We start from the raw sequence: 20,484 nt of genomic DNA, 5'->3' as shown, positions 1-20,484 counted from the left end.
GCCAGTGGGGGGCCACTGGTTTCTGTGGGTGAAGTTGCTGAAGTAGAGGCAGAAATTCTTGGTCCCTCCTATGTTTCTGCAGATTGAGGAGTAGGTAATACCTCTTGGAGCACAGAAAGAACTGTTGCCTCCTCTTAAGCAAAAGATTCTTGACCATGAGTAACTTGCTTGAGTGCCAGACAGGAACTTTTTATTTGGCTTTCACAGAATATTCAATGATTCAGAATATTTTAGGTAAAAGAATTGAGGTGGATTGAAAACTGGCTGAACATCTAGGCTAGAATGGTGGTGATGAGTGGCACAAAGTTTATTTGGAGGTCAGTACCTGTCTCTGTACCTTGGATCAATACTGTGTCCACTCCTGTTTAACACCTTTATTAATGGTTGGGGTAGAGTATTCCATCAGGAAGTTTCCTAATGACACAGAACTGGAAGTTCTGAGCAGGAGTGGGTGGTGCATCAGAGAGTTGTGCTGCCATCCAGAGGAATCTTACTGTGTAGGAGAAATGGGCTCGCGGGAATCTCATGTATTTTCAGCAAGGGGAAGTGCAAAGTCCTGCAGCTGGCGAGAAACAAACATCCAAGCAGCAGTGCAGGCTGGGTTCTGACCAGCTGGGAAAGTAGCTTTGCAGAAAAGGCCCTGGCTCATGCTGAACAACACCAGCTTGACCATGAGCCAGCAATGTGCCCTTGCTGCAAAGAAGGCCAGTGGTGTCCCAGGCTGCATCAGGAGGAATGTTGCCAGCAGGCTGAGGGAGGTGATCCTCCCCCTCTGCTCAGCACTGGTGAGGCCACAGCTGGAGTGCTGGCTCCAGTTCTGGGCTCCCCAGTAGAGGAAAGACCTTGACACCATGAAAGGAGTCCAGAGAAGGGCCAGGAACATGACAAAGAGTCTGGAAAAGCAAAGACTCAGGGGAATCTTGTTGATGCATAAAAATACCTGAGGAGAGGTTGCAAAGAGGACAGAGCTGGGCTCTTGTCAGTTGTGCGCAGTGACAGGACCAGAAGCAGTGGGCACACAGTGAAACACAGGAAGTTCCCTCTGAACAGCAGGAAACTTTTTTTTTTTCACTGTGAGGATGACCAAGCAGTGGCACAGGTTGTCCAGGGAGGGTGTGGAGTCTCTGTCCTTGGAGATAATTCAAAAGCTTTCTGGGCATGTTCCTGGGCAGCTGGCTCTGGGTGTCCCTGCGTGAGCAGGGTGGGCTGAACGAGATGATGTCCAGAGGTCTCTTCCAACCTCAACCATTCTGTGATTTGTGAAAAACACATGAAGAAGAGCATCATGTCACATGACTGTAACAGTTGGTTTCTCTTTCCCAGACAAATACATAAAACACAACCCCCTAGGAATGTTTCCTAGTCAAACTTCCAGTATACTTCAAGGAAAAAAAGTCATACTGCCCTATGTTCTGATGTAGTGTTCACTTTTTTGGCATTAGAATAACCTGAAATACAGTGTGTGGTCCTTCTGTTCTAATGGACAGTTGTGACATCACAGAATCAGCTTCAGCTTAGCATAAGCGTTGATCTTAAGACAAATATTTTTACATTTGTGTAATAGAAACTTGTTACTGTTTAGCAACTGATTCCTCAACAGTCTGTGCAGGGTATTGTCCTTTAGAAAGAGTCAGGTTATACAGGAATTATGCACAATAGGTGAGGTTTTCAAAATTTAAACTGCATTACTTTTATTAGATATAAATGTTGATTAATATTTTTACATGCCTAAGTGAGAGCTGTAAAGGGAAGGGAGAACTTTGATTTCGTGACCTTTTGTTTCCTCTTAAAAAGCTTAATTCTAGTGAGAAGTTTTGCTGTGCATTTAAGATAGGTTTTATTATTTTTTTCATTTGTAGAGGTGACTGCTAAACTGAACTCTTTTGTCCTGAAGTGTGACAAGTGTCCCATCAGTATTCAATTAGTTTTCACTTTCCTTACTCTAGATTCTGAAGAAGCTCCATCTGTAAATCCTTCCAGTGTAGATGGGAATGTTGATTCAGAAGCAGAAAAGGACTCTGTAGCCAACAACAGCAAACAAACGGTCCCTAATAAGGCACCACTTCCATCTGCTCTAGATGAGTATGAGTTTAAAGATGATGATGAAGATGAAATTAAAAAAATGGTTGATGACAAACATATTCTTAAAAAAGACCCAAGGAAAGAAGATGAGACTGAAGTTGAAAAGACCAGCTTATTTGTGAAACAAGAAAAAGTTGTCTTTTCAAAATCATTCAAAAACAAAAAGCAGAAACCCTCTAGAGTTCTGTATTCAAGTTCTGAAAGTTCAGATGAAGAAATACTTCAGGACAAGAAAATGGTCTCTCCTTGCTCAGTTTCAGAGACAGCAAATTCTGATGTCAGAGTGAAGAAAGAATATATGGTTACAAACGAGCACAAACAAAAGGGTAAAGTTAAAAGGAAAGTAAAAAATCAAAGCAAAAATAAAGAGAATCAAGAAGTAAAGCAAGAAAAAGAAAATGCTAGAGTAACAAATATAGCTACTTCTGGGTTAGATTCTTTAGATAAAGCTAGAGAGGAAGAAACCTTTAAGAAGTCTTTCACCTCAAAAGAAGATTCTTCTTTACATCTGTTTCATATCACTGCTGGAAAATCTCCAAAGCATCCCTGTGGGTTAAGTGAAAAGCAGTCAATGGCATTAAAGCAAGAAAACACCAAAACTTGCTTATCACCAGGAGGTTCTGAAATAACGTTGCAGTCCGAATTAGTTCGGTATGATCACAACACTGATGCTGATTATCTTGTAGAAAGTTCTAGTGGCAAATCTTGCAAGCACAAAGAAAAAAGCAAGCATCATCAAAAGGATTTTCACTTGGAATTAGGTGAAAAATCTAGTCCTAAAATTAAAGAGGAAGATAATAGCTCAACATTTGAGAATTCAGAATATACTTTGAGAAAAATTGACAAGGAAGGTAAAACACTTAAAAAGCATAAATTAAAGCACAAAGAAAGAGAAAAGGAAAAGCACAAAAAGGAACAGGATGGGGAGAGAGAGAAACACAAACATAAAGAAAATGTTAAAGAGCTTCAAAGAAGTATTGAGTTTGACAGAGAATTTTGGAAAGAGAACTTTTTCAAAAGTGATGAAAATGATGATACATTGGTAAATATGGAACATGAATCTTTTTCTTCAGACAGAAAATCAAAGCTAGAAAAATCTGTGGCAAAAGAAGATAAGTTAGTTAGGGAGAGACAGTTCCAGAAAGAGAGAAGTATTAAAGATGATAGGGAAAAAGAGAAGAACAAAAAGGAAAATGAGAAGTTTCTCAAGGATGAAAAAATAAAAGATCTAAAAGAAGAAAAAGAAGTTATGCTTGCAGATAAGGAAATTGAATTGTTCTGTTTTGGTGTTAAAGATGAGGCAGCCAGTGTGCATATAGTAGAAAGAGAAACAGATACTGAAAAGCAGGAAAAGAATTTAAAGGAAAATAAAGAGAAGACCGAAAAGCGATTCTCAATCAAAGAAAAAGATTTTGAAAAGATAGAAAGAAAACATGGAGAAAAAGAGAAAAAGTTAAAGCATGAACACAAAACAGAGAAAGATAAAGCAGAAGTAAATGAAAATGCAGAGAAAGTAAAGGAGAAGTCTGGTTTTCAGCAAGCAGAAAGGTGCCATAAGGAAAATGACAAAGTAAAAAGCGTGGGTGCTCTTAAAAAAGGTGATGACAAGGAAAGAAATAAGGAAAGAACTGATAAGAAGCATGATAAAGAAAAGGCTGATAAAGACAGACATTGGGCTGAAAGCAAAGAAAAACACTGTACTGAAAGAAAAGTCAAACAGTCTGAAAAAGAATCTGAATATACTAAATCAGAAAAAAATAGAACTAAAGAAAAGGAATTTGAAAAAAAAGACAAATCCAAAGACAAGGAGACCTCCTCATCAGCAAGCTCAAAACATATGCAAGAGGAAAGGAGATGCACTATTACTGAAAGTAATAAAACAGTTCATGACAAACTGTCATCTTTGAAAGAAAAACCAAAAGATGATTTGTTGAAAACTCCAGATGGTAGAGAGAAAGATAAAAAAGATAAAGATATAGACAGATACAAAGAGAGGGACAAGCACAAAGATAAACAGCATCAAAGTAGTTTGCTGAAACTAAAACTTGAACATGAGAAACTTAAGCCTAAACCATCTCCTGCATCGAAAGATGCTCGGCCTAAAGAAAAAAGATTAGTCAATGATGATTTAATGCAAACTAGTTTTGAAAGAATGCTTAGCCTTAAAGATCTGGAAATAGAGCAGTGGCATAGAAAGCATAAAGAAAAAATAAAACAGAAAGAGAAGGAACGTTTGAGAAACCGCACTTGTTCAGAACATAACAAAATGAAGGAAAAACCCAAACACTCATTATCTGAAGTAAAAGGCAAAGAACTGATTCGTTCAAAAAGTTCTGAGTTGCCAGATGTTTGTATGAAGGAAAAGCAGCAGAAAGATGCTACAAGTAATAGATCACAGTCACTAGATACAAGAAGTGTCAATGTTGCAAAGGCTTCATTGGTTTTAGAGAATTTAAGTAGATCCCCCAAATCAGAAAGTGAAAAGATGGGGCTGAGCTCCAGGTCAGTGTCCATGGTTTCTGTTGCGAGCTCTGAGGATTCTTGCCATACCACAGTAACTACTCCAAGGCCTGTAATTGAATATGATTCAGACTTCATGCCAGAAGGTTCTGATTCCCAGATGTCTTTTTCACAGTCACCATTTTTGGCAAGTGCCAAATCACCAGCCCTTGTGGAAAAGGAGGCCGATGGTCTTGCTGAGTTGCCAGATCGCATTAAGCCGCCTTTCACGAACAGGCTCCCACAAATGTATGTTAGATCAGCATCTGCTGAAGATGTTAAGTTGGTTTTAAATGAGTGTAGGCCTGTTATAGAGGTTCGAAGATGCAGCATGCCTGCTGCAGTTTCTGAACGCAGCAAACAGCCTCGAACATCAGAAGAAAACAACCAAAATGCTCTGCCATCAGTTCAGACTTACAATAGCACTTCTCCTAAACCAGAGCTACTGTGCAGCGCACTTGAAAGAGATTGTCAAAGCAGTGTGGCTGTTCTGCAGTCAAACTTCACATCATCTCCAAATAGAGCTGTTAGCAGCAAGCAGGCAACAACGGGGACAAGTACCATTAAAGATACTGCTCAGATGAGCCCTTCGGAAGACTCTAACATGCATTTAGAACCAGGTAGTCAAAGTGGTGTGACTCAGCAAACCAAACTGTGGGATGTGCCTTTTGACAGACTTAATTCATTAAACAATGATTTTAGCAGCTCAGGTTGTGGTGTACCAGAGCAAGATGCTAAAAGCATTATAACAGTGCATAATTCTGAGAGCAGGACGTTAAAAGAGCAACAAGTATCTGAATTTTTGCCTCAGCACCCTGAAATTAAGGGAAGTTCCAGTTCTCAAGAATCTGCATCATTTTTGCCTTCACAGTCGCCTTGTTCTTTACCTATCCAGCCAGTTCCACTTGTGTCAAAACATGTTTCTTTACCAGGCATTATCAGTCAAGATTCATCATTAGTACAGCAGCAAAATCTAGTTCTGACTGCAACTTCTGCTTTGGAAACAGATGCTGCCAATACCAGAGAGCTAGAAAATGCTTTCTTCCCTTCAAACATTAGGAAAACTGATGCACCCATGGTTGTATATTCTGAGAGCTCTGCAAAAGATGTTTCACAGAGCTATGAAAAGGTGAATGATTTACCACTGATACCATTAGAGGAGGATACTCCTGAAAGTGATAGCAGTTCACAGTTAAACGTGAATTCATACTCATTCAATAAAGTTGTTTGTAAGAATGCCCTGAGTGAAGTGGATGGTTACACAACAGATACTTCAGATATTAGAAATGAAAAAGACCAACAAGAAAAATTGGTCTCTGTGCATGTTGTTGATAGTAAAGCCAATGCTGATCTCTGTGAACTAAGTTCAGGAATGTCAAAGGGAATTACAAATGAATTGGTTAATAAAAGCCCCTGCCCTGCAGACAGAGAAACTGTGTTGGCGGATGATCCACCACAGTACTCTTCTATATCTAATTTGGAAAATAGTTCACAACAGATTACCCAGGAAGAGGTGCATAAATACAGCCAAATAGTTAAAGTAGAAGAAGTTGCTGAGGATCAGAAGATGGAACAGCATGAAGTACCTCAAAGAATTACAAGGAACAGAGCAAATTTGCTTGCTAACCAGGGCAAGCAGAATCCTCTTGGCTGTACACAAACATCAGAAAAAGAGTCTGAATCATCAGCATCTATGAAAGCAAGAATTAGATTAACTGAAGATGATGATGCTCAGGTACATCATCCACGTAAAAGGAAGGTGTCACGCGTGCCTCAGCCTGTGCAAGCAAACCCTTCTTTGCTGCAGGCCAAGGAGAAAACCCAGCAGTCACTGGCAGCTATTGTTGATTCTTTGAAACTTGAGGAGATTCAGCCATACAGTTCTGAGAGAGCAAACCCCTACTTTGAATACTTGCACATAAGGAAGAAAATAGAAGAGAAGCGTAAATTGCTGTGCAGTGTTATTCCTCAGGCACCTCAATATTACGATGAATATGTCACCTTCAATGGCTCCTACCTGCTGGATGGCAATCCCCTGAGCAAGATATGCATCCCAACTGTAAGTAACATGGTATTTCAGTATGCAGTGCAATGAAAGGCATATTTTGGTTTTATTTTTTTACCTTCCATATTCTTCCTAACTTGCTTTTGAATATTCTGCTGGCAGCAATAAGTTGACATATGTCAAACTAATATTGATTAGTAGCATCATATTTAAAAGCCCCATTCACTGGAAATACAAACAGTGGTTTCGCAGTCACTGTAAGACAAACCATGTATGACACCTGTCAAGGACACACAGACAAACACTCTATTTCAAAGTATGTAAAGCTTACTCTTTCAGAAGTGAAGTAAATTATTGAGAGCTTCTCTGAATTTCTGCTGTCAATAATTTTGTTAAAACTAATTAGTCAAAGCTGTTTCATTTGGAGGGGAGTGGACATGCAGTGCTTCAAAATACCAAATCTGTTGCCAGATGTTTTAAGCAGGAGAGTGCCTGCCAGCTATCTCAAAAGCAGCAGATGTAATCTGCTGTGTCCTGGCTTTTGTAATCCATCAATCTAAAGTGTTCATAATTTTATTAAATAATGTCAAGGTCTTTTTTCTTTTTACTGAAGAACATCTGTAATTCAGAGATACTTATTTAGGTCTGAGCTCTCAATTTTTGAATGGACAAGTTATGTCAGCTCATCTAAGATAACTCACCTTTACATGAGAGTAAAAAGCTTTAGCTTTTTCCAGTGGAGTTGAGGATTTTTTTGATGAAGCAATGGACAGAGGTTTAATGTGTAAATTTTAAAATGTTTGCTTCATTATGCAGCTAGTCTTAATTCTCTGCACAAGCTGTTGTTCTCATTTTTGGGAATGACTAGGCCAGTTACAGTCTGAGGAAAGATGTGGGTAAGATGACCCTTTTGCAAGGTCTGTAGGTGAACCAGGGTGTATGGTATATGAGCTTCACCATGATGTACCAGGCTGTCAGCCTTTCCAAGTCTACAAGTCTTTCTCAGTAGCTGTTGCAGCTTCTGTAACATCTTTATCACAGATAAAGAGGCACAGATTTCATTTTTTTTCAAAGCTGCCACTAGTCAAGTACATACTGTTTCCAAGCTACAGCTTGCTGCTTTGGCATCACACTTCAGTGCTTAATTTGGGATAAGTGGAAAGTCGAGAAGCATGGAATATATTTTTCCCTGGCTCATCTACTGTCTGAGCAATAGAATTCAATTCCCAATCATAAATGGCAACGTGTGTGTAGACACCATAAGGAGGACAGAGTTTGTGACTTGATATTAAAGCACTGACTTATAGTTACTTCCTGTGTCTATTGCTGTGTATAATAGGAACTCCGCAGTTAATGAAAATAAATTTAGGTGTTAGAGAGCAAAATCTCGGGTAACAGGTTCAGAAAATACCAGAGATGGATGTGTACTTCCTATTCTCAATGGCTTTTAATTAATTGTTGAAAAGAAAAGCCTATTTTAAAAATGTTGATAAAAATATAAGTATGTAATGGAAGGATTACAGTTACTGATTTTTGTCTCATTTAGATTTCTGGTTTGCTTCCTTACGTGTACATGTTCTGATGGTAATGATGTTTTAAACAGTTAATTGTTTTGTACATACTTTGATGGTCCTGGTAATATTCTACAGATGTAGAGAGAACAGGTGGAACTTTTTATTTCAAGTTCCTAGAAACAAAAAGGAGGAAGATAAATTTCGAGAAGCCAAAATAAATTATTAGGAAATTGGTGATTATTTTCATTAGAATTAAAGTGTAAGAAAAAGCATGAGTTTTGCTCTAAATAAGAAGATACTCTAAGCAATTCGGTTTTGTTTGTGTGAAAAATCTCAAATGCAACTAAATGCTTTATTTAATTACTGTCACTTGTGTAAATTGACAATCTTGATAAAACTTCTCAGGTTTCCTTTCAGAAAAAAAACGTTATTTAAACAATTAGTAATATTTCAGATTTAACTTCTTGCCAGAATTTGCTTGTGTACACAATCTAATGGTTTTATTTTGTCACCATTGAAAATCACAGTCGTAATAATTCCTGTTACAAATACATAAAAAGGAGGATTGCTAAACCAAGGATCATTTCATTCTCAGAAATGAGTGCTTGTTTCTTGTACACATTGTCCAACAAAGTGAAAATAAAGACTAGGTGTAGTCTCTCTGAAGTGGTGAAATATTAATAATACGTTGTTACACCTATAATGCAGAATTTAATAAGCAACTGTAAAATTACCTTTTTGTCGTGTTTGTTTTGCCGTTTTTTCCTTCAGTTCTCTAATGATACACTGTTAACCAAATTTTTGCCTCATCAATTTACATAGAGAGAAAGTAGATACTCTTTAATTATTCCTGTGTTACAGATATCCTTTGTGTAGGTCTGTGTGGAGACAGTATATTTAGTCTGACACTCTGAAACTCGGAATGGTTGGTGTGTGGAACAGTGTGTTTACTGTTCTCTGCATTGGAATTTTAATGATGCACTGTAGTTTATCTGATGAACTTCAAACATGCTATAGGTGGGAACCAGGAGATGGTGTGCTGAAACCTTGTTTCCACAGCCTTGTTTATGTATTGTAATTTACAGCCTGGATCACCTAAGGCTGTGAGGACATTCGTGTATGAATTATGGCTTCCCTCTCACCAGTACAAATACAAAACATAAGGTAGGAGACATCAGGTCAGTTCAAAATAGGAGGAAACAAATCTGAATCTTCTAACAAAGAAATTTCAATTGTACTTGGCTCTGTTGCCTTTCAGGTTGTTCCAAGTTCTGCAGGGTTCAGTCATCTTTATCTGTATTGTCTCCTGAGAGGAGGTGCCAGGATGATTCACTGCCAGCCTCCAATGGCTATCAGCAGATGTGTTTCTAGTAAAGGGGATTCTGTCCGGTCTCCCTGGCATTGCTGTAGAAACTCAAGTAGTAAGATCTAATTTTAGGAGTATTACCAGAAACTTGTTTTCAAAATGCACTAAATAGAACATTAGAGTAGGCCCGTTGTTTGGGTGACATAGAAGAGGGGAGGTTTGTAGCAGGCACAAATGGGGATTGAAGGTTTATAGAGTGAAGAGTTGATGCTGTGGTTGTAGTTGTTTTGGTGCATGCAAGGCCTGCAGGAAAGTTGCTGATGGATTTTGATGTGTTGCAGATGGGAAGGGCATGCCTTGAACGTGAGCTCTGACCAATGAAACCTACTCTAATGGCTGGCTCCAAGTGAGGTGGAGCAGAGGCACAAGGCCAAGTTCTGTCTGGCTTTTCTGGGTGAATTCTCAGACTGGGAACAGGGAATTCTCTGGGCCCCTTTGTTTCCCCTCTCTTCTGTATGAAGCCTGGGCCCTTAAGAAAATAGTTCAGTGTTTTGGTTATGCAAAAAACAGAGGACCTTTTTTTTGTGTTCAGGCTCATGCTCTGTTCTTGCAAGTCCAACTTACATGTTTTTATTTTCCATACACAGTTTTTTGTGTTCTCTTTAGTAATGGTGTCTTTGACCAGGAGGTCCAAGAGTCTCCTCTAGCTGTTCCTGCCTCAGACCCTCTAAGTCAGACTTTTTGGTCTCAAAGAAACCAATTTCCTTTGTCTGAATCCAGTGCTGGTTCACAAGCTGGGCTTTCCAGCAGGTGGTGTGCGACTGCCCGAATCCTGTGTTCAGACTCCTGAGGATCTGAGGCTCACTCTTCCCAAGTTTCCAAGAAGAGAGGAAAAAAACAGAATTCCATAAATGACTGTAAACAAACCTAGTATTTAGCTGTACATTTTGGCAGGTGGTGCTGGGCTGGGCGGGAGTGAAGAGTTTATGAACTCTTTTCCAGTGGCAGTAGGGATCTCTGGGGTCATGGAGACCTGTCAGTGTCACACAAGTCTGAACATAATCTGTGTTCAGGGCTGAACATAATCTGCTGAAACAGAGTTCTCCATGTTTAGATAGAAGTCCACACAGCTCTGCTGTCTAGGTGATCAGCTACTTGTCAGGTTATTTCTGTGGTGTTGATTTTGATTTCTGTTGCACAATTAAACTGTCTGTAAACTTAAGGGAATAACATTTTAAAATATTTGAAATGGAGTAACATTACAAGAGTGAATGGGTTCAAACTGAGAGAGGGCAGGTTTAGATTAGGTAGTAGGAAAAAATTCTTCACTGTGAGAGTGGTGAGACACTGGAGCAGGTTGCCAAGAGAAGCTGTGGATGCCTCATCCCTGGAAGTCTTCAGTACCAGATTGGATGAGGCCTTGAGTAACCTGGTCTAGTGGGTGGCATCCCTACACATGGCAGGGGGCTTGGAACTCGATGACCCCTGCGGTTCCTTCCTACCCAGACCATTGTGTGATTCTGTGAAATTGTTCAAGTGATGTGGATGCTTGCCAGCTCTGAAATTTTTATTTCTGGAAAATCCAGGTGTGTAAACCCAAAGCTTATTTAGATACTCTGTCTTGCTTCTTATCTGTGCTTTTCTGTAAGCAAAATAATGGAGATTTTGGGAGATGTTTTGGGTTTATTAAAATTAAAGCTTGATAGTGTTTACAAGCATCTTGTCATATTTTATTGAAAGATGTGACAGCACTATTGTATTCTACCATGAATGCAAAGTCTTCAGGAAAAACTAGGCTATAGGGGGTGTATTTGTTTTTAATACTGATGTTTTACACAAAATGGCATATGCCATAAACATTACTGGTTTGAGAGCCAAACTGTTTCACTAAGAAAAATGGAGTGTATCTTGTTCTGTAGTTTGAAATGTGAAGGAGTTGAATGTCGTTTTGTACAATATAATAATTTAAGGAATGAACTGCAATCAGTTATTTGGATTATGTGCTATAATTCCAGAGACATTGGCTAGCTTCCCCTTGGGAAAAAAATTGTCCTGAAATAATTTTCCAATATAATACTAATTCAAGCATTTCTGGTAGATAAATCACTTCATTACTGGAATGTATAGGTGCAAGATTGATACTAATAATCTGGTTTAACCTACAGTGTGTCTGTATTCCATAATAGGTTTATTACTTCTTAACAGTTGAAAGATGTATTTTATTGAAAAGAGCTTTATCTTTCTGCTTGTGTTAGGTATGAGGTAGGGTATAGTAACTGCAGGTACTTACTTGAGTTGTGGTTTTTGGGTATCAGTGGTAGTAGGCAGTGTTTCATGTAGTTTGAATGGGTCTTTCCAGAGCAGTATCAGTGCTCTTGCATCTGTCAGGTGTTAAAACCCATGCTGAACTGTCAGACAGAGCTGACATAAGGGAAAATAAACTTTGGGTGGATTCTTAACACTCCCAAGATGTTTATTAGTTACTTCTCAAACGGCGTCTGATTTCTGCAGTTGCCAAGAGTGCTCCAGGTGCCTTGTCAGTGTTTTTCACACAGCTCAGACCAGACAGTAATTCTGGCTGTTTACTATAATTGGCTGAAGATGCAAAATGCTTATAAGTATAGCAAATCAGTAACAGCGTTGATATGTCACTCAAGTCTATTTGATTTTTTTGAATTATTTTCTTTCTAACGAATAAGTTTTTCTAAAAACTTATTTGAATAACTGACAGGAAGAAAAACTTCTTCAAGCTGCTGTCTGGGTCACTAGTCTACTTTTTGTGCTTTCTTGTGTTCTGTGTGATTGCAAAATTAGGAGTATGTTCGGTTATCTTTTGTGCAGTATAAAATGCTGTTGCTGTTGTACAAATATATCAAGTGGTTTGGGGTTTTTCTAGCAATACTTTTCTTTTTTTTTACTTTTTTCTTGCATTTTGCTAGGCAGTTTTTATCTTCTCAAAATGAACAGCTGTGCTTTAAAGGATCTTCAAAACAGGAAGCAAGTTGTATTCTTACTATATTCTACAATATAGCCTTTTAAAAAAAAGCAGCTATGGAATGCTGATAATGACTGGTTAAAAACTCTAAACAGCTTGAAACACTGTTTTCACTTGGATTTATTAATTTTATTATATGGAATCCTTAAAACCTTTTACTGTAAACACTGCAAACACATTGAATTCACATAATTAACGGAAAGTAAAAAGTAAAATTATTTTTCTTAAAAAACGCCTCACTTATTGTTTCTTGGGGGTTTTTTTTGATAGATTGCATAAGCAATGGTAAACATGTTAAATACACATTCACTATATTATTTATAAAACTTTTTCCACAGATTACACCACCTCCATCACTGTCGGACCCACTTAAGGAACTGTTTAAACAGCAGGAGGTTGTAAGGATGAAACTACGTTTACAGCACAGTATTGAAAGGGTGAGACTAATTTATTTTTGATGTCCTGGACTTAAGCTTTAGGATTTTTTGCCTTTTCAATGAACAGACTACATTTTTCTTAATTTAACAGAGTTTAGAAGTAATCTTCTTTCTATCCAAATTAATGAATTGGAGAAACTTCGAAGCAGGGTGGGGAAATGGTTTGAGCAGCTGTTTGCAGAACCCTCAAGTTGATAAGACAACAGCTTTTTCCTGTTAATTGCTCTGAGTTGTGTCCCAGATTTATCCTAGAGGCAGAAGCTTCACACTGTAGTTTTGAAAGCTAATGATGATTGTAGACTTCAGAACCAAATTGACTAAGTTAAAAGAATGGAAGATATAGTGAATTCTGTATTGAGAGGAGACACGTGTGGCTCTAAGACTGAAACACATTTGGCAATATTCTGCTCAGAAACTGCTCAGAAAATTATAATAGAGCTGCGCCTGTAGGCATCACTGATTTTGAACACAGAAATAGAGAAATTATTACTGGTTTAGGAGTATTCTTTAGTTTTAGGTTGCCCTTTTTCCTTGGTAACCTAGCTTTAGATGCCAGTGTTGTGAGCCAGATAGCTTGTGGGCACAGGCAGGGCCCCTTTCTGACATGGATGTACCATAAGGATTTCCACATAGTTGTACAAGGAGCTGCCAAATCCAGTGTGATACTTTTTTCAATTGGCAATTTCAATGTGACTTAACAAACCCAGCTGAGGGAGGGGTTTTACTTGAATTTAGTATTTCAGTGAAGAGTATAAAATAAGCAAAGAAATTGTAAACATGGTTCAAGTTCCGAGTGAAAAGAAATCAGTTGCAACTAAAAATATTGTGGCCAGCAGGGTGAAGGAGGAGATTCTGTCCCCCTACTCTGCTCTGGTGAGACCACCCCCACCCCCAAGTGCTGCATCCAGCCCTGGGGTCCCCAGAAGAAGGAGGACATGGACCTGTTGGAGTGAGTCCAGAGCAGGGCCAGGAAACTGATGAGAGGGCTGGAGCACCTCTCCTTTGGAGAACAGACTGAGAAAGCTGGAGCTGTTCAGCCTGGAGAAGAGAATGCTCCAGGGAGACTTCATTGGGGTTGTTCAGTATTTAAAGGGGCTTATAAAAAAGAGGGAGAGTGACTTTTAACACAGGCAAATAGTGATAAGACAAGGGGAGGTACAGTTGTAAACCAAAAGAAGAGAAATTTATATTAGACATTAAGAAGAAATTCTGTATTGTGAGGTGTCAAGGCACTGGAACAGCTTGCTCAGAGCTGTGGATGCCACATCCCTGGCAGTGTTCAATGCCAAGGCTGTGTGGAGCCCTGAGCAAACTGGTCTAGAGGAGTTCTTGCCCACAGCTGGGGTTTGTAGATAGATAATCTTTAAGGTCCATTCCAGCACAGACTCTATGATTCTAACCAAAGGAAAGGTGGTCCTTTTGTCTGAAAAACAGGAAATACATTATAATATTATAATGTGCCTTCTTTTATTTTGATAAAAATTAGAGTCATTTTATTGTACAGCAGTAAACACATACAAACATTCTTCTGTGCCTTAAAAAATTGTGCATATTTCTAGTTATTTTGTTCATATAGGCTGTTCTTCAAATGAAATCCACTTTATACAATTGTAAGTCAAATTTTGTCAAGTGAGTTGTATTTTTCTTGTCTCAGTTTAGGAAAGAATATTTATGCAGATGTGAATTTAGGGAGTTACTGCATGTTGTTTTTAAAAGAATTATCCTGCAAATAATGTATTTCAGCTTCAGTTTGTTTGGCCACTGTGCCTGGAGTAAAAGGCTTCATACAGTTAACATTCACAAATCTGTATCCCAACCCTATGCTCCTCCTACCTTTAATCTTTCACCACCCTCATTAACCAGGACTTGGCTCAGTAAGTGGAAACATTCAGCCATCAGTGGAGGCTGGGGCTAAGGAGAAGGTGCTTTCAGTTCTGACGTCCATGGGACGCTCTTTGCATCATCAAATTGAAATTTCGTATTTGAATAGAAGAAGAGCCTCTCCTACCTTCAGCAGCTCATTTCTCACAGTGTTCAAAAGTGTAAGCCCTGAAATGTTTAAATTAGTGAACATTTTTATGAATGTTTAACTTACTAAATGTGTATCTGTATGTTGATGTCTTAATTAGGAAAAGCTTATTGTGTCTAATGAGCAAGAGGTTTTACGTGTTCACTACCGAGCAGCCAGGACCTTGGCTAATCAAACTCTGCCCTTCAGTGCCTGCACTGTGCTGCTGGATGCTGAGGTGTACAACGTGCCTCTGGATGCTCAGGTAAAGATCTGTCCTTCACAGCTTCAGACCAAAAGGGTCTTGCTAGCCTGGCTCAAGCATTCAGAGAGAATTATGTTCCCGTAGCAAAGTTGTCATTGATTTGCCTGGAATTAAGATTATGCCTGCTCTAAATTGTTACTTATATTGGGCCTCATTTGGGTAATAGGAGGATATGTGGTTTTTCTGGTTTGTACCATGTCTGGTTTGCTTTCACCCCAGGAATTATGAGATGGATAAAATAAGAAAATTTGTCTGCTGATTTTGTTACAAAAAACAGATTTCAGTCATAAACAGAACATGTTTTTGAAGCTTACAAATACAGCTTAAACAAGAGCAAAGAAATTATCAGCGTAGAAGATGACATCTATCAGTAATCCAGATAATTTGAATGCAGTAGTGTGTGAAGAAGAGATGAAATTGGTTTATGAAATCTGGAGATATTTTGTGGACATATCCACATTATGCTTTCCTCCTCTGTACAAGGCAGTCACTAGAACTGTACATAAAAAACAGATGACCAACAGTGAAATGTTAAATGGTACCAGATAAAATAACTTTTTTCAAAATTACTTCAGGCTCCATATGACTTTCTTGTGCCCTGTTATTTACATGTTCAATGTGAGTATTTAGTCCTGATTAAAACATATAAAATAAGAAATGTGCTTCACAATCTCTGTATGTTGTATGGACTGTCACTCAAAAGTTGGCTGCAGCTGTATCTCTAAGAGAAAATAATCTCATGGTGTTGGTATTTTGTAGACAGTTTTTCCAACTAACAATCACAGCACCAGCATTTGACACCTGTTAGTGGCTGTGAGAAGCACATAATGCAAGGAGGAAATGTTGATGTTCTGGGTGTAATAAAAGTGTTGATGCATTGGATGTTGGGCATTTTAAAATGAAGCACATTTCCAACATTACTTTCATTCTGCAGCCCTTTATAGAATTATTGCAGCTTCCAGTGTTTCTTCAGTCAGTTACTACTTTTTTCACCAGTTTTTGAAGAACTAGACCTATGCCCAACGAGGTGATTCAGCAGGAGATAGCAGTTTTTGGAGACTGTATTGTTGTCTCATTTTAAGCTTCATGCAGATAAATTTTTAAAGCATCGTTTCCTTAGTACTTGTAACTGATGGGGCAAAAATTTTTCTCTTCCAAAATTCGGAATATCCTTTTCTTTATTTCTGCTCCAGTTCATAGGCCTTGACCTTTTCAGAGATGAGGAGTACATGAGTTGTGCACAAAACTGCATTTTTTAGTTAACATTTTGCAATTCGTTTTAAGCAAACTGATTCCATATTTGAATGTTGTGAAACAAAAGGAATCTTTGTTGGGGGAGAAGTTGAGGTGTTGTGTGTGCCCCCCAAGTATTGCCATTTTTTTGTCCATCTATATAATAAGAGCAGTAATAAAATGCCTCTCCTTCCCCCTCACTACTTCAACAGCTTTGTGTTTCAGTCTGTGGCAATTTTTCTTAGGAAATTACATTGCATATAATGTTCAGCAAATTATGAAATAAATTTTTTATGTCATTGAAATCAATGTTTTATACTACCACCTTGATGGTTTGATTAAAATTTGCTTAATGGGAAGAATGTAGATGCATAAGAAAACATTGTCTTGTAATGCATCTGCCATTTTCCTGTTACCTCATTAGCAAATATTAATTTTGTTCTCTAGAAAGGTCAATCTTTGCACATTTGGTTGGGCTTCTTTTTGTTCCTTCTGCTACAGTGTACAAATTCCTGCAGTGTCTTTTTTCTCTGAAAGAGGAACAGTAGCTTCTTGTATTTAGTGGTTATCATTTAAATGTTAGATTTGCATAGTCTGGCTTTAGGACTATGCACAGATTATATCTAGTTTTTCACAGTGGGCAGATGTGACATTCCAAATCCTTTTGAAAAAGTTGGAATTTAAAAAAAACCTACTCCATTAAGCAGGACGTAATATAGGTCTGCTCAATTTTTTAATCTCCTTTTGGGGATTCTGATGGCAGAAATATTTTTAATGGCTTTCAATGCTTGTGTAGTCAATTAAATGAGGCTGCTTAATTTTTCCTTTATTAATGTTTTTGCTTTTCCCTGAGGGATATTGATTTAATTTGTTACTGAATTTTAAAGAGGAAAAAAGAGAGACAGTAATTTTGTGGAAGGATCTTTTATTAGTTAAGACTTGAAGGTGTAACTCCTTAAGCCTCCCCTTCTAAATTTCAAAACCAGAGCAGAGTAAATAACTTGAGGAAATCTGAAAATACCCATTTTTAGTGAGCAGTTGGCTCACAGTGGAAGTGTTGGTCAACATTTATGCTTTCATATACCTTTGTGCTTTGAATCTGTTTTTCCATGGAAAGCAGTGTGTTTGTGGGATTGTTTACTGTTTTATGTCCCACAGAGTAGGTTTTGTGTTTTAAAGTTTCAGATTGAATCATCAAGTTTGAATAAATTTTTGTTTTTTGCAGACTGATGACAGCAAAACATCGGTGAGGGATCGATTTAATGCAAGACAGTTCATGTCATGGCTGCAGGACGTTGATGATAAATTTGACAAATTAAAGGTACACTTCTTGGTTTTTCCACTTAAAAAAAAAAAAAAAGAAAAAAACAAAATTAATGTCAGCATGAAGATGAGATGAATAAAGAGCAGATTTGTGTGCAGAATCATGGGCTTCTGTGGAGGCAACACAAAGGAAGGTATATCAGTATAGAAAAAACCTAACTTTTGTTCCATGTAGTGTAATGGAATATTCTGAAGATTTCTAAATACATACTGGGGGAATTATTTACTATCACCAGAGAGGCTCTTAGAGATATTTCCTGTGTTCAAACTTGTTGCAATAGTATTTTTTTTCAAATACTTCAATAACTTCTTTCTCGATTTTAAACCAGACGTGCCTTTTGATGAGGCAGCAGCACGAAGCAGCAGCGCTGAACGCAGTGCAGAGACTGGAGTGGCAGCTGAAACTGCAAGAGCTTGATCCTGCTACGTACAAGTCTATCAGCATTTATGAAATTCAGGAGTTTTATGTTCCTCTTGTTGATGTGAATGATGACTTTGAATTGACACCCATATGACAGCCAGCACCGTCTGGCTCGCCCCTCCCCGTGGACAGCTAGAGACTGAGGTGCAGTGATGCACAAAGGTATTTTTTCTTTTGAGACAGAGCACTTAATTCTGTGGAATACGACCTTTCTCCATAATTCGGGTGTTCCTGCAGAGAAGTGTGGCACAGACACTTGTTCAAACACAGAAGATGGAAGCTGATTTTAAATTCAGACTCCCAGTAACTGCTGTTATCTGTGTTTTAAAATTGCCTGTAGCTTTAGGGCTTATTGCTGAAAAATATGACAAAACCTGGTGAGTTTACAGCGCTGGAAGCTGTTAATAACTAAAACATCCACCAAAAAGCAAATGATACTTAAAATCTGCTATAAAGCTTTGTATTATGATACTTCAGTAACAGTTGAACTCCCACAGAAAAATGATGAGAAAACCTGTGGAAGAAAGTGTAAGACTTGGAGGAAAAAAATCAATCTTATTACATTTTGTAAATTACTGTACAGATTTCTTTTTGAAAAAAGATGTAATATTGTCTTCATTTATAAATAATTTATTTTATACATATTGTGCAAATGTAAATAGTCTTGTAATTAATGTTCAAACCTGTATAAAATAGATATTTTAACTGTAAAACTGTTTTTGTCTAATGTTTTATTGGACCAAAGTTGTCGTTTCTCTTAAGTGTAGTGTGTTCCTGGTTGGCAGTTCCTTTTTGTATGGCATGCGTTCCATTTAGCTGCTTGTTCCATCACATAACTGTAAGAGGATTGAACGGTATTGCATGCTCCACAGGACTCTGAACTCCTTCCCTTCAATAACTGATACCTAAACTGTTGTAATATTTACAGAATCATACTTCCTATTAGTCTGCTGTTGTAATGCCATACCTATGACTTCCTATACTGAAAATATTTTTGTGTAAAACAAAAAAACCCTTTTGCTCTTATATGGTGGTCTCGTAATAGAGCCTATTTTTTCCAACAAAATGCCTTTGAATTAAAATTCTTAAATTGTATATTGTCTATTTTAATATTAATCTATGGAAGGGATATGTAAATAGTTGTAAATATAATACTTAATAAATTTTATTGGTCATGTTATTAGTTGGAATTTCTTAGTATTGGAACACTTGATACATCAAACCTTAGCATTCCTGCAATATATAAGGAGACTCAATGGAAAAGTTAAAAAAAAATTCTCCATGTTGTGAAATTTAATGCTTTTTTATTCTTAGTACTGTTAATGAGCAGACAGTTAATTATTTATTAGTAGGAGGTTACAGATATTCATGAAAAAGATTTGTTACCCTCCAGGCCGTAAATTATTCAAGAATGTTTGAGATCTGATGTCTGTGAAATTATTTCTGAAGGAAATGAGGCTTGGGCAGGACAGCTGGTTACTCAGAGTAAGAGATATAAAATCCTTGGTTTTGAACTGATTTTTAATGACTGGGTGAGCTACCACAGAGAATTTATATTCCTTGTGTTTGTGTGAATGTCCAGGGGGCATTTCCTAGGGCAGAGGGCAAACGGGCAGTGAACAAGAGACTCTGTGGGCAGCAGTCTCCTTCCATCTGCACATCACTGCTAGTGCCAGTTTAGAATAGATAGTAACTCAAACACAGTGAAGCAAATTAATATGTAGTTCCTGCCCTGTAACTTTTCTTTTTTCACTTTTAATTTAATACCTGTGGAAGGAGAAGTTGTTCCTGCTTTTATTACAGGAATATCTTCCTGACCTCATTCAAAATTGAAACTATTGAGGAAAAAGCAAATTTCTTCTCAAAGTTAAATACCCTTCTGAACACAGCTGTAAAATCTCAAAATGCTGCAGAAATCTGTTTTATCTGCTTGAAAAGATGAGGAAAAATGGATAAAGCTGCAAGGTGTTAACTAGTAAGTGGGTACAAGTTACTTCTATCGGATACTTGCTAGAGTAGTAAAAAGTAATAGATGACTGGAAGTGGCAGAAATACGAGATAAAAGTAATTAAGAGGCTAGCAAAAAGAACAGAAAACAAACTGGGTTGTAGAAGTCTTGGCTGTGTTAGAAAAGAAGTGTGTGACAAAAATACATAGTGTGCAGGAGACAAGAAAAATATTTTGGCAGTATCTTGTAAGGAGATCTGAAGACAGATGTTTCTTAGTATTAGCCTGGCTCTTCTTTATAAGGAGAAACAATTTCCCAGTCTGTGCAACAGAGTTTTTACAATTGCAACTTCTTAGTAAGTTTTATTGCTCCAAGTTGTTTCAGTCCCATAGATAATGATCTCTTGGCTTCTCTGATTTGAATCCAAGGTTTGTTCCGATTGGGGTTT

At 37.8% G+C, this 20,484-nt stretch overlaps 1 protein-coding gene across 6 annotated transcripts in view; it reads left to right on the top strand.

Moving 5' to 3' along the window:
• ANKRD12 (ankyrin repeat domain 12) overlaps positions 1 to 19,256 on the top strand; it is a 58,904-nt gene extending 39,648 nt beyond the window's left edge. For 4 of the 6 annotated variants that reach the window (XM_041477638.1, XM_041477639.1, XM_041477642.1 and 1 more), the window contains 5 exons: positions 1,947 to 6,640; positions 12,740 to 12,838; positions 14,968 to 15,111; positions 17,570 to 17,665; positions 17,997 to 19,256. In XM_041477638.1, coding sequence (XP_041333572.1) covers positions 1,947 to 6,640; positions 12,740 to 12,838; positions 14,968 to 15,111; positions 17,570 to 17,665; positions 17,997 to 18,182 — 5,219 coding nt within the window. In that variant the 3' untranslated portion in view covers positions 18,183 to 19,256. Of the gene's footprint in view, positions 1 to 1,946; positions 6,641 to 9,185; positions 10,993 to 12,739; positions 12,839 to 14,967; positions 15,112 to 17,569; positions 17,666 to 17,996 lie in introns of those variants that run through there. The other 2 variants (XR_005955982.1, XR_005955981.1) reach the window with 2 other exon arrangements.
• Positions 19,257 to 20,484: the final 1,228 nt, after the last annotated feature.

Source organism: Pyrgilauda ruficollis, unplaced genomic scaffold, assembly GCF_017590135.1.
Source record: "Pyrgilauda ruficollis isolate IOZ18807 unplaced genomic scaffold, ASM1759013v1 scaffold41, whole genome shotgun sequence".
Classification (NCBI taxonomy): Eukaryota; Metazoa; Chordata; class Aves; order Passeriformes; family Passeridae; genus Pyrgilauda; species Pyrgilauda ruficollis.
The sequence above is the reverse complement of the archived record's forward strand: the minus strand, read 5'-3'. Positions and strand labels throughout refer to the sequence as shown.